Below are 17467 nucleotides of genomic sequence, written 5' to 3'. Positions count from 1 at the left end.
AAGTGTTTTTTTTGCAATTCTCTCCTGCCTCGTCGCTCCTGGCCTGCTGAACGGAAAAAGAAAAAGTTTTGTACGTGCTCTTTTTCGCTACACCTGTTATTACGTGCCCTTATTGTGCACCCTAAGATGGCGATTATTCCCTTTAGCAAGGATGTCTTTCTCCTAGTTCAGGTTTGTTGCGGATGTGTTGCATAGTGCGTTGCTTGGTACCGTTTGGATCAGTGAATAGACCACAAGCGCAAAGGCAGTTGCCTCAAAATTTCATGAGAATAGTTCAGTTGTTTTATCAAACTAGGCACTTTGCCAAACACCGTTGACTGGTCGGTTAATGGCTTAAGTACAATCAGGCTGACTTCAAGAGCTGAAGTGTTACTCTTCAACGGGCCGTGTCTGGAGGTCACAAAAAGCATCATCACTATAATTAATAAGATAAAGGTCATTAAAAATAGAACTTTTCTTTTCCTTCTTTCAGGTGCTTTACTTTGGAGCCGGAAAAGACAAAGCTGGACATACGGTCGAGTTGCGCGCCCCGTACTGGAGATGACTGCAATGGTTATGATGCTGAGTATTTTGGGTCCTTAAGGGTAATGGAGTGTATTTCAAGAGAAGGCAAGTGGGGCAGTGCGCGGCAGAAAGTTAGATGGGCGGATGAGGTTAAGAAGTTTGCGGGGAGGCGTGGGCGCAGCTGGCACAGGACAGGGTTAATTGGAGAGACATGGGAGAGGCCTTTGTCCTGCAGTGAGCGTAGTCAGGCTGATGATGATGATAATTTTGGCGAACTATCTGAGCCGCAGTGGGTACGATAACTGGCGTGTTAGAACCACGTGGTTATGCCGTACATACTTTTTGTCGGAACTTCGTAAAAACGCAGAAAGGACATTAAAATGGCGCGGTCTCTAGATATTTGGATCCGTTAATGGCAAGGATTTTGCGTATGAAATGCTTGTTCGCCTTCTTACCAGTGATTTTAGTAATGCTTTAAAAAGGGGCTAGCAGGTTATCCATATTTATTTAGGACTGCGCGCACTTTGAGACAAGACTGGACACATTAGAAAACCACAGAAACGACACGGCGCTTCAAAGCTCAGATTAGTGATAAAAAACGTCAAAAAGCAAAACAAACAACAGACGTGACTCATTCTGTGTACGAGGGCCTCGATTCTGGCAGTTATAATGCCATGCGTAGCAAAAGCTGGCTATCGCACAGCGTCCGCTATCGCCGTTCGGTCACGTTTCACGTGGTACTCGCGGTAATACAGGACGTACTACGTCCGCCGCTGTGGACGAGTCTGGCGCTGGTGAGCGCTCTAAATGTTAGGTTACACTACACCTAAGTACCCCCGAAAGCAGAAGATTGGACAGCCGTCACCGTAGGTCAGCTGGTAGAGCACTGGACGCGAATTCTGAGGTCGTAGGTTCGGATCCCACCGGCAGAACGTGATTGTTTTTCTTCTGCTTTCTAATCAATTATCTTCAAATAATTACCGTATTAACCTCACACTGATGAACACCACAAATTAAAAAAAAAATAGAAACATCCCCTATGCTTCTTGGTTTCGGTGACAGTTGGCTTCCGTCATGGTTTTAAACAGGGAATTCTACACTTCAAGAGAGGCCAGTAACACCCACTAGCAGGCCAGGGTCACCTTCTGCCGTATGACCTCTCAACTTTTCCGTTGACTAAATTGCTTTCTCTCTCTCTCTTTCAAGGATGTCTACGTGTAGCACCCTCCACTTAAAATGTCGCTTCTACGCTAAAGCTTTAATATTGTTACTCGGTGGCAAACGCCGAAAGACATGGAAGCATGAGTTAAAGTGAAGGAATTATCCGACTTCTTAGGGCATTGCGCGAACACTCCACCCCGCGCCACTGCCCGCTTCATCGTCTCCTCTTGCGGCATTACCCCGCGGGGTGGAGAGAGATCATCACAATCACTAGGTAACGATGAAAGCGATGCTACGGCGATGGACATGAGCAGAAAAGTATAAACGAAGCTGGGTGGCTTCCCGCTGTGGAGAAGTACCAGCCGAGAGGCGAGGACGCGCCGAGCGATACGAGCGGGGGTCGTATCCGTGTCTCCTTGTGTCGTCATCGCGTAGTGGCATCGTCAAGGCGTTGTCGGGTCGTCGCCTTCTCTTCGTCATTTTGTCGTGGTCGAGTCGTCGTGTCTAGCAGTCAAGGCAGCGGACGGAGTGACGGAGGTGTACCAGGAGTACCAGGAACATTTGGTCGAAAACCTCAGCGGACGGAAAGTACCAGAACTCTTCAGCCCGAATGATTATGACGTCCAGTGCCTCCAGCAAATGTTACTAGACGGCAAGCCGAAAGACATGAGAACATGGATGAAGGTGAAATAATTGATTTGATGTCTGCAGGCCTAGCGTAAGCGCTCCGCTTCGCGCCTCTTCCCGCTCCTTCGTATTTTCCTTTGAAAGTAGCCGTCGCGGTGGCTCAGTGGTTATGGTGCTCGATTTCTGACCCGAAAGACGCGGGTTTAATCCCGACCACGGCGGTCGAATTTTGAAGAAGGCGAAATTCTAGAGGCCCGTATACTGTGCGATGTCAGTGCACGTGAAAGAACCCCAGGCGGTCGAAATTTCCGGAGCCCTTCATTACGGCGTCTCTCATAGCCTGAGTCGCTTTGGGACCGAACAAAACCTTTGACAGTATTGCATATTGGCCAAGTGACGCACAACGCGTTCTAAAATTGTTTAGCATTAACTCTGCTACGGGTTGCTTTAATCCACTAAAATACCTCTATTCAGATAATCGACGACGTCCCGTTTCGATCTTAATCTGACATCTGTCTATTTCTTCAAAGCGGAGGGAAAAGTCTACAAGATTACAAAAGCACGACTCATGTTGATGAAGCAAAAAGAAAAAAAGTAATGAAGAAGAGTTCGGCTTGACACACTGTGAAATAAAGACGTTTTTTTTTTTTTAAATAAAATTATGCTCTCATATATAGTGCTATCAAGTACAACCTCGGACGCTCCGCAATCACGAATGGTCCGAAAGGCCGCCGATTGGCCATCGAATGACGCGCTCACGCTGCGAGCTGATATGCACGCAGTGCGTTTCATTCTTTCAGCCTCGCATGTCCCCACATGCTACATAAAGCGATTACACAGAGGAGAGGATGCCGTACTGCCGCGCTCAAAAAGATTCCGGTTCCCCCTTTTGCCTAGGCGGCCTCTTTTATAAGCTCTCCACGCGAAAAAATCTTCTCGAGAGAAGCCTTAGCGAAACGTGAGAAAACGCCATCTGGTTCAGATTTACGAGCAGCGCTCTGCTGCAGCGTGCACCTGCGAATACCTGCATAGTTTAATTATATTGTTTTGAGTTTTATTCAACTGTATTGCTGTGTAATGCGGTCCACGGATATTAGAAAGTTTTTTTTTTTTTTTAATTGCACCCGCCTCTTTGCTGTTAACGGCGGTAGCGGTTAGAAGAAAAAAGTACCACCATACAAAATATCGAGCGATACATCGATGTGCTATAGCGGAAAAAGGCCTCCAGGACGCGTCAGCCGCAACGGAAGCCAATAGCTCAGTTTTTACCCGGCGGCTCGAAGCACACTTGCGTAAGTTAAAGCCTATTGGGATCGGGTGAGCGTGGTCGGGCCGGAGAAGGGACGAGGAAGGACGGGAGACGGGGTTACGAAGGTAAAACAAAGAAAACTTTATACAGGCTATTTACATGATTACAGAAGAGCAACTGAGAGGGACTCTCAGTGGATGAGGACTGCCTCGCTAGCGGGAGAGCACACTGGAGTCCTCAAAACAACACCCCGTTAAATAGCGCACAGATTCCCCAGATCCCTGTCTGGGGAAATAGTTCGAAGAATGACGCCCAATCAGACGGACAGTTGCGGCCACTGTTGATACCGCCCACGGCAGGGGCGGCGCTGGGCCGTGGTGCTCTGCCGCAGCTCGGTTGATGGGAGAGGGTAGAGGCTCAGTAATTAAACACTGCTGTCTTTCACTAAGCACACCACCACTCTGTTCGTTGACCCGAGGGTCGACTCGGCCACGGAACGCCGCCATCGTCGCCGCATCTTCGGCCTTCGGCGATCTTTGACCTTCGCCGCTGCGACCATGGTCCCACGGTCCTGGAAGGTCGCTGCCTAATCCACTTAGGCAGGAGGGGGGGGGGGGGGGGGCATCCCAAACCCAACAAGCCGGACTCGCAGGCTGTGATGATAAGTGGGGAAATTAGGTTGTTGTCGAAAAACATGGCATCTATGCACAACGATCGCTTTTCTTTTTACGTACTGGAGACTTCTTTTCTCGTTAGTAAAATTTATTAACGGCTCTTTACGGTTTTGGTCAGTAAAAATTCGTCGCAGAAGTCTTCGCATTGATTTCTAACACCTGAGGTACCTCCGTCGAAATTTCAGTACAGGGCAGTTCTCGCCTTTGATCTTTTTCGAAATGGGATTCCAACTCTTCAAGGGTGCATCAAAAAGTTTTCGGACTAGTTCTGTAAATTGCCAACAAATGACAGCGCATGAGTGCGCTCGCTAGGACGGTGACGTGAATATTTGATAAGACAGTGTGCCAAAACACTTCTGTCAGTGCTGTGGCGGTAATTTAAAAAGAAGATATGTGATAGACGATAACTTGTAACAACGAACCAACATGACACCTTGCTTTAAATTGGGCAAATCTTCCACTGAGTCGTTAAACGCGCTTCGGCAAGCCTATCCCGATGAGACAATGAGTCGTACGTAATGTTTCGAGTGGCACAGGCGCTTCAGGCGCGGAAGAGCGTCCCTTAAAGAGGAGCGATTTGGAAGACCTTCCATGGTCAGCACTCCGGAAAAAGTGGATCTTGTTTGGGAACTTGCGCTTGAGCAGGAGCAAAACAAGGAGGAAAGGAAAGCTTTATTCGAGACCAATACTAACTCCTCTTTCCAGTGCACATAAAACACATGGACGCAGAGAAAGTAGACACCTTATGTTCTTGGTGTCGTCCGTGGTGACCATGGTGATTACACTCTCTCCGCCCGTGTGTTTTATGTGCACTTGAAAGGAGTTAAAAACCACCAACTAGCCCAGCAGCCTACGCTTACCAGCGTCCATGGTGCCTACTCTGCCTCCGTCCATGTGTTTTATATGCACTGGAAAGATTAGTCAGTGTTACAAGCCACCAACTCGCCGAGCTGCCTACACTTTGATAGGGGGCGTGAGGAGAAGCTGCACTTTGGGAGTGAGGTGAGCAGAAGCCGGAGAATAAAATTACCGAAAGGCAGTACCAGCCATTCAAATAGTGACAAGAGTTGCTTTTCAGCCCTTATCCATCTTGTGTTATGCTATGAGCTCACTAGGCGCTGGTGCTCAATATTTCAGTCAGGCGTTCTGAGTGGATATATTAAAGTTGCTTGAGCGTACGAGGAAATTTAACTGAAAACTTGAGCCGCAGGCTAAAACGTTCCAACCTGTATGAGGAGACCGCGCCTCAACATAGCGTTGGTATATATTAAAACTGGATTTAAAGGCGTTGCGCACATGTTCTCCCGCTGCGTCGTTTCGGACTCAGAGGTTAGGCACCTATGATGCCATCGCATTGTTCGTTTACACGACATAGCTGCCGGTTTTTATTTTGATGAGAAAGTGCGCTTGAGTAAAGAGCAAGATATCTGTAATCAACGAGATCCTGTTTCGATGTTAAAACGAAAAAGTTATCAAATTCGAAAACAAGAGCCACATTTGCGTAAACACACAACCCGCAGTGTCTGCGGCGTTTAAGCGCATACTGCGATGAGGCATCACAAGCCAGAGTGCGCATGGGTCGGACCACCCTTCGACTTCGCTGTATCTCGCGGAGAGAGCATACTTGAGCTGACCAACGCGGAGGAAATTGGGTATTTTTATCTCCGCGTCTCTCGCGGTCCCTCCGTTTCTATCCTGTTTACCAAGCTGCCCGATAACTAAGGTTTTAGTTTCCCCAAGATACTTCCGGTGCATATATACGCGCACACAAGAACTATCATATTCGAAAAACAGGGAAGACTTTCCTGGACAGTTTTGTCGCGCTTCTTGGCGGCGGCAAGGCTGCAAATCTACTATGTTTCGTTGAATTTCTCAAGGCCATAGAAGTAAGAGTAATTACTGATTTTTAGAAATGTTTTTCTTTCTTTTGTAGCCGCATCAGTGCTCTCCGATGAATGCTAATGAGTAATTACTTCGTTAGTCCAAAGGGAAACTAAATCCACGGGTTGTTGGAGAGTCGTGCAACTGTTCAGTGCGTTGTGTTGAGTGCTTCGATGCACTGCAAATATTCGAAGCTTATTTCAATCTCTGAACGAGCTCTCATGGACGCTAGTTTATTCGTCCGCTCAGAGGTCACACCGAGCCAAGGCCAGAAAGGGGCGCAAACCGGGCTAAAATTTTTGCAAATTCAACACCTTCTGTGTCGGCAACTGCACAGTCTTATGTCAGTGCCTGACTAGGCGAGGTCACTTGAAGGTGACCATGGTGACGAACTCGTCGAAGGTCAGCTTCCCCTTGGCGTCCTTGTCCGCCACGCGGATCATCTCGTCCACGTCCTCGGTGGACAGCTTCTGGCCCAGCGTGGTCATCGCCTGGCGAATCTCGGCGCAGCTCACGAAACCGTCGCCGTTGCGGTCGAACACCCTGAACACCTGCACAAAGGGACCCGATTTGTCGAAAGTTTCGTAAACCATCGTCTCCGCCGTAACTGTAGTGTCTAGTGCATGCTGAATGGGAGCCACCCCTGGAAGGCCGAGATCGGCTTCCCGTGAGAACTACTTATATTTGCAGTTATCTACTGCTTAGAGTATTATTTGTTTATCTTGCTTTATTCCTGGAGAATAAAACATTCAGCAATCACTGATTTCTTCACTTCAAGGCCAACTTCACAAGGCATATGCAATGGTGTGCATGCGTGCGTGCGTGTGCTTGCGTGCTAGCGCCAGATGCGACAGCGGCGTCCGAAATCTGCCGGCAGAAAACACAGTTTCCGAGACGTTGGTCACGTGGTCAGCACATATTAAGGCGGAAGCCTTTAATGCCTCATCGTTGTAAGCAGGAGCTGTCGACAGAAATGTCACGCTTTTCCACTGGTCGAAATGGTGATGACGTCACAGTGCGTGAATATCAAACGGGGTCAGTTGTATTCTAATGCTCATGCAACCAATTAAAGAGATGGTATAGTGATGCTCCAAGTGAAATAAATAAAACCGGATAGGAAATTGGTCGAGTTGGGGAATGGAACCAGGGTCTCCGGAGAGCGAGACGAGCACACCAACAACTCCGCCATGCTAGATCGACGGTTTAGAAAGAACACAGGCGCGGGTAGTGAATACGGTGTCTTTGTTCGCTTCCATCTTCCTCCCTTCCCTGACGAACAAACAAGAAATTAAAAAGAAATAAATGAAAAGAAATGAAAAGAAATTAAAAAGAAAACATAATGAGAGAACATGAAAAGCAAAAGCTAAAAATAAAATAAAGAAAAAATTAAATGACACTCAAGAAAATAAAAAGAAATCAATGCAAACCAGTGTGCAAGGAAAGGCTTTCGCCTTGCAGAACTTTAGAGAGCCAAAGTGCCCCCTGAATTTTTCAGCCCAGTTTTGAGGCGACTGTACCGCAGGGAGCACCAAGGGCACTATACCAGCAGAAAGAGTCATCCTGGTGGGACCCATGTGCAGAGCATGTCGCATTCGTGGACCGACATGGAACTGAAAAAGATTGCTTGTGCACCCCGTCACAGCTCTACGAAGACCGCTAAGAAGGAAACGCTGCGGGGTGGCCCATATGCTGACTTATTTAATGACGTCGGACAGCAATGTGCTACACATCCGAGGCAGGCGCTTAGGTACCGCCTCTCTGTACGCCGCCGCAGCAGGGAAAGCCCTGCAGGCGCAACGGGGCTTTTTTGGTGCTCTCGATTCGTTCGGAGTCGTCACTGCTGCTTGGCAGCCGCACCGTGGGTACAAACTAAAAACGATCTGTTCTCTAACAATCAACGTGCATTTAAATTTATTTTACAATGAGAGCTCCACCTTGCGACACTTTGCACGGTGTTAGTCTTCATTCTACATAACACAGACCGTAATGATATCCAGAGAAGTAAACACAACATGTCGTATAGGAAACAAAAAAAAAACAACTTAGGACTACCGGGAAGCGAAAGAAAGAATGTTGTCGGAGCATACCCAACCATTCTGGACAAAAGCACTTATCAACGGGAAAGAGTTTATGAATGCAATTTTTTTCTTATGTTGTATGATACCACTATAACAACCAATATATCCGCAACTCTCCAGTCAGCAGGCTTGCATTTTTTTATATATTAGCGTTTTTAATGTCGTCAAAAGCGTTCCCGATGGCAGCCATAACTGCTCGATGCGAGAGGTGGAAACATTACAAACGAAATATTTTGGTACTGTTGTGTCCCCTTACTGCTTTTGTGTGTGTGCGCCCCCTCCTAACGACCACTCGCATTCCCCTCCTAACGACAGTTCGCATCCTCCTCCTAACGACCACTCAATCCTCCTCCTAACGACCGCTTGCCCCTCGTCGCACGCTGTCGCCGGATGCCCCCCCACGGTGCGCCCCCGCACCCTCCTCCTGTTCTGGGAAGCCACTCCCTGCCGTGGACGCTTCTCCACTCCCTCCTTTCTTCGGGCGGCCAGTTCGGCTCCTGCCTCGGTCGACGCTGGTCGCACCCTCATCGGCTTTAAATAAACGAAGTCTAAAAGTACAGTGTGCGTCTTTCGCTGCATTCAACACAGCGACCGGACACGACAGTGGCGACGAGAAAGTGGATTCGACCCGCGCTACGCAACGCTATTGACAAGCCATGGCTACGCGAGGGTTTCCCAATCAGATACCAGAGTTCAACGGCTCATCGTGGTCATCGTGGGTTGGACGCCTTCAGTTCTACTTTGAAGCTAACAACATCACAGACCCAGCCTTGAAGAGGGCCAACCTGCTGACGCTGTGCGGGGAGCAGACCTACGATACTGTCTGCGCCCTTATTCAGCCAAGCACACCAGCGGCAGTGTCTTACGACGACATCGTAAAAGCGCTGCAAAAGCACTACGACCCAAGGCTATCCGAGGTCTACAGCCGGGCTCGCTTCCAACGACGAGATCAACTGGGAGGAGAAACTGTGAGCGCCTACGTAGCCGCGCTCAAGAAGCTCGCTGCCGACTGCAATTTTGGAACGCTGTCGACAACAGCTACCGGGCAGGAGGGAGACGCAGCTTCTTCTGCTAACACCACCATGCTTCCCTTGGACGTGATGTTACGCGACAGATTTGTGTGCGGACTGAGTGACGAGTCACTGCAACAGCGCCTGTTCGCTGAGAAGGACCTCACATTCAGCAAAGCTTACGACATCGCCGTTCGAGCGGAGAGCGCCGGTCACCAGCAGAGAGGGATTCGCCGGAACACCGAGCCGGTACACCAGACAAGCAACCAGGTGCGCAAGCCTTCTGTTGTTGTAAAATCGGTCAAAAAGGCACAACGCTGCTGGCGGTGTGACGACCAACACAACCCCCAGGGATGTCGATTCCAGTCAGCCACGTGTAATTTTTGCCACAAGCGAGGGCATATCGAAAGAGCATGCATTACGAAACGGAGACTTGCCAAGATAAAGTCACCTTCCCAGCCTAATCACAGCGTCAACGCCTCAGAGAATACGCCGCTTTCTGATCTCCATGGAACAACATCAGCAACACCATCTGTGTTGTACGACCTGAACACCATGAATCTCGGCACGCGACCGAAGATTTTTACAGAAGTAAGCGTACATCACCAGCTGATTAAGTTCGAGGTGGACTCCGGCGCAGCCTGTACTCTGATCAGTGAGGACACGTTCCGAACTTCATGGCCATCTGACGCACCCGCCCTGCAACAAGACGACACGCACCTGCGAACGTGGTCAGGACAGAATCTGCCACTATTGGGCTCTGCCAACGTGCAGGTTAACTACAACGGCCAGACCCATACGCTACCTCTGCTTGTTGTGAAGGGCACAGGATCAAGCCTTCTAGGGAGAAACTGGTTTTCTCCACTAGGCGTGATGATATGCGGCATACACCAGACGCCGAGCCAGAACATGGTTGGTAAACATCAAAACGCCGATGCGCTAAGCCGTCTGCCACTAGACGCAACTGTTGACGAACCATTTCCACCAGGAGACGTTCTGATGTTCGAAGCACTGCCAGAACCTCCGCTTACAGCAGGCACAGTTGCAGCATCTACGCAGAAGTGCGCAGCTCTCCGGCTAGTTTACACAGCTGTTCAACAAGGCAACGTGCATAAACTCAAAGGGGACAACTTCGACGCTTACCGCAGGCGAGCTACAGAGTTGAGCACCCATCGCGGCTGCATCATATTTGGGTCCCGAGTTGTGATGCCGAGAGAACTACGCGCACAAGCTATGTCTCTCATCCACGCCGGACATCGGGGCATCGTTGCAATGAAAAAGTGTGCCAGAAGCTACATGTGGTGGCCTGGCATTGACAACGACATCGAAACAGTGGTGCGAGAATGCAAGCCTTGCCAGAGCAGCCGGAGCGCCCCGCCGAAAGCTCCTGTCCCAGAATGGGAAAAGCCAGACACACCATGGCACACACTGCACATTGATTTTGCAGGACCAATTGAGGGCTGCACTTTCCTTGTGGTCGTAGATGCCTACACAAAGTGGCTTGAGATAAGGCAAATGGGACAGACGACTTCGGCAGCAGTCATTGACAACCTCCGATCACTATTTGCAACGTTCGGCCTGCCGCGCAAGGTAGTGTCGGACAACGGAACACCGTTTGTGTCTGCGGAGATCCTCAAGTTTTATCGCGACAACGGGATCTCATCAGTTACATCGGCCCCCTACCACCCAGCGACAAACGGACAAGCCGAGCGCTACGTAGCCGAGCTAAAACGCGCCCTTGAAAGAGATCAGACAGGCTCGCTGCAGCGCCGCCTTGCGCGCTTTCTCTTCAAGCAGCACACGACGGTTCAGAGCACAACAGGCGAGACCCCCTCGAAAATGATGTTCGAGCGTGAAATGCGAACCCAGCTCACAGCCATCCTCCCCGAGCCAAAGGCAGAGACGTTCCGGGAAGAAAAAGCAATTCCGCGCTGCGGCACGCTTAATGAGGGGCAGCGCGTCCTCGCCCGACAGTTTCTGAAAAAGCCACGATGGGAGGAAGCTACAATTGTCAGACGCATAGGCCTGCGCTCTTGGCTCGTCAACATACATGGCACAGTAGCACGCCGACATCTCAACCAGCTGCGTAGATTTACGACGCCGTCTGAGAGCTGTCCGCCAGCGGAGAAAACACGTGCACCATCTTCCCACATAGCCTGGCACCTCTTCCAGGAAGAAGAGACTTCGCCCAGGACAGACCTAGGAGCCACAGCGAACAACAGCCAGCCTACAAGTGTTTCTCCCCCGAGCGCACAAAGCCAGCGCGCCTCCACGCGTGAGCGCCGACCACCTGCACGATACCAGGCAACTTTCTAAGGGGGAAGGAAGTGTTGTGTCCCCTTACTGCTTTTGTGTGTGTGCGCCCCCTCCTAACGACCACTCGCATTCCCCTCCTAACGACAGTTCGCATCCTCCTCCTAACGACCACTCAATCCTCCTCCTAACGACCGCTTGCCCCTCGTCGCACGCTGTCGCCGGATGCCCCCCCACGGTGCGCCCCCGCACCCTCCTCCTGTTCTGGGAAGCCACTCCCTGCCGTGGACGCTTCTCCACTCCCTCCTTTCTTCGGGCGGCCAGTTCGGCTCCTGCCTCGGTCGACGCTGGTCGCACCCTCATCGGCTTTAAATAAACGAAGTCTAAAAGTACCGTGTGCGTCTTTCGCTGCATTCAACACAGCGACCGGACACGACAGGTACATACCGTAAGAATGAATCCTTGCCTTCCGTATTTCTTTACCAGTATACCTTACACTTTTCCAATATTCAAAATTTCAATCCAAGAAAATTAGACATGTTTGCGACGCTCCGCATCGCAGACGGAGAGCACCATTAGGGCCACAACGGGCCTACGGAGGGCGGCGAACTGCGCGCGCAATGCGATTAACCGCCAAATTTCCAAAGCCAATCTGCGCCTTACCAGTACTCTTGCGTTTCCAACAGCAGGTGCCCCTGACACTTCTTTCTCGATTTCGTGGTGCACAGCCGTCCACACACCTGTCTAGATCGCTCGAACGGCGCACCGGGGAGAACACTTGCGTCATTTGTGAGTGACGTAGGGCTCTAAACCTGACCTTATCGTGCATGGACATTCCCATGTTTAATCCTTCAAGTCATTAAAAGCTCACGCAGCCGCGACTGTCACAAATGCACGACAAAGCGCGCCGTGTTCCATCGCTGTAGACAGGTATGTGGACGACTGTAAGTATCCCCGCACCGCAGTGAGCCGTAAAATGTAACAGCACTTTGAAGAAGCAGGAGAAGCAAAGAACAGCAGTATGAAGAAGCGGCGTGGCAGTCATGGTCGCCAAATGCAGCCCAGCCTAGAACTAAACCTAATCTTTAAGCCCCACCTGTTTACACTGTTTTACAGCGCATGCAGACTGTTCTTTGAAGGCAGTACGTATTCCTGTCGAGCATCAACGACAGGTGAAAGCCTTTTTTTATTTCTTAGGGTTCGAAATCGAGCCCGACCACAGTGACTTTAACGGCAAACACTCTCGCCTGCAACATAATCACACACAGTGCTGTAAGTTAGCCCTATTTCGTGATAACCGATCGCTGCCACTTTTTCCTAAGATGTCCAGCCTGATTGCCAGCCAGGTATTGGGAATGAGATAGAAAAAGGCTTCGCCCTCCCAACCTTTTTCTCAGTGTTATCTCCAATATAATAAATAAATTATCTTTTCCATCCTGCCCCTTCATTATGAAACGGCCCTGGCCGTGCGCCTGCAGCTATAGCGTTCGAATCTCTGCACGCTGGTATAATTTTTTTTCCACGTGCCTGCTTGAACTCGTCCTCGGCATCCATGGCCAGCACGTCTTTGGTCATCATGGCGATGAACTCGCTGAAGCTGATGCTCGCCTTCGGCGTGGGTCCCAGCAGCTCCTGCACATCGCCACAACACATGATACCCTGCATTCGACATAGCTTGAATATCTTATCAATACAGCACAGACGACTGCACAGATTCTTCAACGGGCGCAAGCAGCACTGCCGTAATTAAGCGCATGTGCTGCCCTTCGATCCCTTCTTTACTATTGGAGATCACGATCTTTCATCAATGCTTTAAAGGGAAGAAATGGCAATGAAACTTTACTCGCTGCTCAGCTTTCTCAACTTGCTGACCGCTTATGCCCGAAACGTGCCACCCTTTCAAACCAGGCCTTTAAGCAGATGGCTTTCGAAGCCGCTACTACGCCACAAATAGGTTCTCTCCGTTCCGGTTTGAGAGCCAAGTCTGCCTTAAAACAGGAGTTAGAAATTTGATCAGTAATCAAGATGGTACGTGCCGAAGGCCCCGTCGGGTAAAACAGAAAAACAGCATTACGTTACATATACGTTACAAAACAGCGAAAAGCGGTGCAAGCAAAATTTTGTTACGTGCCTGAAGGTCCGACTCCGTGAGCTTGTAGCCGAGGGAGCGCATCACAGCTCCCAGCTCGGAAGAGGGAATTTGACCGCTGCCTTCCGCGTCATGCACTTCGAACGCCTTCTTGAAGTCTTTCACACGGTCGTCGCTGAGGTTGCCGTTTAGCTTGCATGCCGGCGCCTGCGCATTGGGTTCGGCTACCTGAGGTTCGGCTGCCTTGGGTTCGGCTACCATGGGTTCCGCCGCCTTCGGTTCAGCTGCCTTTGTTTCGGCTGCCTCAGGTTCGGCTGCCTCGGGTTCGGCCGCCTTGGGTTCGGCTACCTCGGGTTCGGCCGCCTTGGATTCAGCCGCCTCGGCTTCAACGACGTGTTCCCCGCTAAGGTTCACGTGTAGCTTGGCGGCCAATTGTAAGGCTTCTTCATTCTCTATCTTCGGGACGCCTGTCACTCGCTCCCCGCTCAGGTTCGCGTTCAGCTTGCCCACGTCCACGGGAGCCTGCTTCTTCGATTCGGCACTGTCGACGTCAGCCGCAGCCACGTGTTCAGCACTCATAATCACGTTTGGCTTGGTTCCCACCGGAGAAGGCTCCTTGATCTCGGCCTTGGGGACGTCGGTCACCCGTTCCCCGCTCAGGTTCGCATTGAGCTTATCCGCCGGAGTCGCAGCATCGTCGGACTTGAAGTCGGATGCCAGTTCTTCGCTCAGGTTGGCGGTGAGCTTACCGGATACGGCAGCGTCCGTCTTCGGCCCGGCGTTCGTGGACTCGGAGACCTGTTCGCCGCTCAGCGTTGCGGCCGCCTTGCCTGCCAGCGCCGAGGAGTCTTTCCCGGACGCGGCGTTCAAGCAAGGGCTCCGGTCTTCTGAGGTCGACGCCATTTTCCAGCCCGCTTAAAAGGATGGCAGCAGCCGCAACGACCTACCGCTCGCAAAACGCCACCTGGCCGCTGCATTCAGGCCATGGCGCACGAGGGGACACAAAATGGTAGACAAAAGAAAGAAAAAAAATATGATGATGAGAGTGTTGCGCACCTGAATTCCACGATCTTTTTATTAGGCGCGGAAAAACGGGTGTTCAAGCGCAGTTATTTAATACTAGCATATATCTTTTCTCGGCTTGTAAACAAACCTTGCAAGCGATGACGATGAGGCCTCTCCAGGGCGGTGCTGAGGAACGAACTTGGGGAATCGTCGGCGCGGTGTTTTAAAAGATGCCAGTGCCGCCGCGACAGCGTTTGTGGGCACCAAAAGGCAGACACACCGCCCATCCTATACTCATGTACTCAAGACAAGCCATCGAACAGTCTGCAGCTGTCTACCCAATCTCTGTGGGAGACCGCGCTGCTCAGTTCGGACCCGGAGGTTCAACTTCGAGCCACAGAGCGATCCGAAGAGGTCGCCGAACGACATCGCCGGTCGGCCACCTGGCGTCCGTCCTAGAAGAGGAGCCCACCGCGGGGATGGTGGTGGAAACGTTTATTTGCTCTATTATATTTTTTTGCGGCTTCAGATGGAGTCTTCCATCTTATCATCAGGGTCGGTTCCTCTAGTCCAGGGCTCCGCTGAGGGTAGCTGCCCTGCGTGCACGCCTTACTACACCTTGCTGGACTTTCAGGATGTCGCTGGATAGCATACTCTCCCACTGTTCCGCACTCGGGTTTTCAATTATGGGTAGCTTCTCTATTTTCTGGCATGCCCATGTGGTATGGTATAATGGTTTGGTTTGGTTTATGGGGTTTAACGTCCCAAAGCGACTGAGGCTATGAGAGACGCCGTAGTGGAGGGCTCCGGAAATTTCGACCACCTGGGGTTCTTTAACGTGCACTGACATCGCACAGTACACGGGCCTCGAATTTCTCCTCCAAAGAAATTCAACCGCCGCGGCCGGGATCGAACCCGCGTCTTTCGGGACAGCAGCCGAGCGCCATAGCCACTGAGCCACCGCGGCGGCCTGGTATGGTATAATGTTGGTTTAATGTTGGTTTGTCTCCACACCACGGGCACTCGCTCTTGTACTATGTGGGGTAGATTTTACTTAGGATGTTCAGGCACCGGAATGTTCCCGTTTGTAACTGTCGCCATGCTACGGCGTCTTCTCTATTGAGTTGTTTGTGTGGGGGCGGGTATTTTGTCTGATCCCTCCAGGTGGTCGAAATTTCCGGAGCCCTCCACTACGGCGTCTCTCATAGCCTTAGTCGCTTTGGGACGTTAAACCCCATAAACCAAAACAAACCATGAATGTCTGTATAGCTTTGGGCTACCAACCTTTTAGCCCGAGGTTCTTTAAACCGGGCTCAGGTGGCCTCGGATCGGGGATTCACGAAGGATCGCATGCACTCGTTCAGTGAGCTGACCCAGGCATACAGAGCCTCTCGCCAGCTCTACCCCCCGCCCCACCCCTCCCTAGATAACAGACACGCAACACTCTGGCGCAGATTACAAACACATACTCTCCCCTCGCCCCTTATCCTAACCCACTATCATCCCTCCTTCCCCACTCCTGCTTGCGCCCTATGCCCAGAACCCTTCGCTTCTTCCCTCCACATCCTTTCCCTCTGCCCGGCGGACCCTCCCCCGCGGGACCTAGAGAACCTCAAGACCTGGGAGGACTGGGAGACCCTGCTGCGCTCGGAGGACCTGGCCGTGCAGACCATCGCCACCGGCCGTGCTGCCAGTGTTATGGACCTCAGGAACATAAACACTTGAGTGCAGTGGGGTCGTGCGGGGACCCTGGGGCGTGCCCCGAATTCCTTTGTAAATAAAGTTTTCTCTCTCTCTCTCTCTTTGGGCTACCGGCTCGGGTTCCTCAGCGGGGGATGCTCGGTTTGTTGCGTACCCTCGAGCTATCCTATCCGCCTCCTGATTTCCCGTAATGTCGGCATGTCCCGGCACCCAAACTATCGTGTGTTTGGCCAACACCACCTGGAAGACTGCTAGGTGGTGTTGGTTTGGCCTGGTTGTTTTCTGTTTTGCCACTTGAGCGGAGAATGCGGAGCGCGCTGTGGTGGCTGTGGCTGATTCTGCCGTTTACGTAGTTGCGGCATGCAGCTTGTGAGTCGGTGAGTAGGAGAACATCACCCCAATCCGCGCCTAAGACCTCTTCTTTAATAAAGTTTACCTCCTCCTCCAACGTTTGTGGGAGCTTCTTTTCTGGAGTTCATTGCCGGTTTCAAAGTGATGTGAAAAAATTACGAGGAACTTTAGCGGCTAAAGTGGTTAACGGTGAAAGTCTGAGTGCTGCATTCTGCTACGTGATTGGTCATTTTACATTCTGTTGGTGCATTAATTAACTGCCAATTAGTGGCGCTTAATCTTTGCCTTTAGGAGTGGAACGTGACAGCGTGTTGTAGCGCTGCCAGGGAGTTCAAGGAACGCCACCGACCGTTCGGCGCGATGCGTTGCCTTTTGAACGCAGCGCTTTTTGAGGAAAGGAAATGGCGCTGCAATTATCTGTCATCGAGGTGGACACCTGAACCGCACCGTACAGGAAGGGAGGAAGCGGAGTGAAAGAAGAAAGAGGGGCCGTAATGAAGAAAATGAAAATTGTATTTGAGGAAAGGAAATTACGCAGTAACTGTCTCACATATCTCAATGGACACTAGTCGAAAATGGTGTTTGAGGGAAGGAAATTGCGCAGTAACTGTCTCACATACTTCGGTGGACATCTGTCAAAATTCGCGCGCAGTGAAGTCACGACCATTTCGACCAATCTGAAACACGGACAAATTTGCTAACACGTCTTCGTACGGATTCAGTGAGCTGACCCAGGCATACAGAGCCTCTCGCCAGCTCTACCCCCCGCCCCACCCCTCCCTAGATAACAGACACGCAACACTCTGGCGCAGATTACAAACACATACTCTCCCCTCGCCCCTTACCCTAACCCACTATCATCCCTCCTTCCCCACTCCTGCTTG

At 51.0% G+C, this 17467-nt stretch overlaps 1 protein-coding gene across 1 annotated transcript in view; it reads right to left on the bottom strand.

Moving 5' to 3' along the window:
- The window catches only part of LOC149343134 (uncharacterized), a 36622-nt gene extending 22916 nt beyond the window's left edge, over positions 1 to 13706 (bottom strand). Inside the window, exons 1-2 of the mRNA XM_089546894.1 lie at positions 13569 to 13706; positions 12965 to 13069 (exon numbers count right to left, since the gene is read on the bottom strand). Coding sequence (XP_089403020.1) covers positions 12965 to 12987 — 23 coding nt within the window. The 5' untranslated portion in view covers positions 12988 to 13069; positions 13569 to 13706. The remainder of the gene's footprint in view (positions 1 to 12964; positions 13070 to 13568) is intronic.
- Between the last annotated feature and the right edge of the window lie 3761 nt (positions 13707 to 17467).

This window comes from Amblyomma mixtum, chromosome 5, assembly GCF_055824585.1.
Source record: "Amblyomma mixtum isolate Tamu chromosome 5, ASM5582458v1, whole genome shotgun sequence".
Taxonomy (NCBI): Eukaryota; Metazoa; Arthropoda; class Arachnida; order Ixodida; family Ixodidae; genus Amblyomma; species Amblyomma mixtum.
The sequence above is the reverse complement of the archived record's forward strand: the minus strand, read 5'-3'. Positions and strand labels throughout refer to the sequence as shown.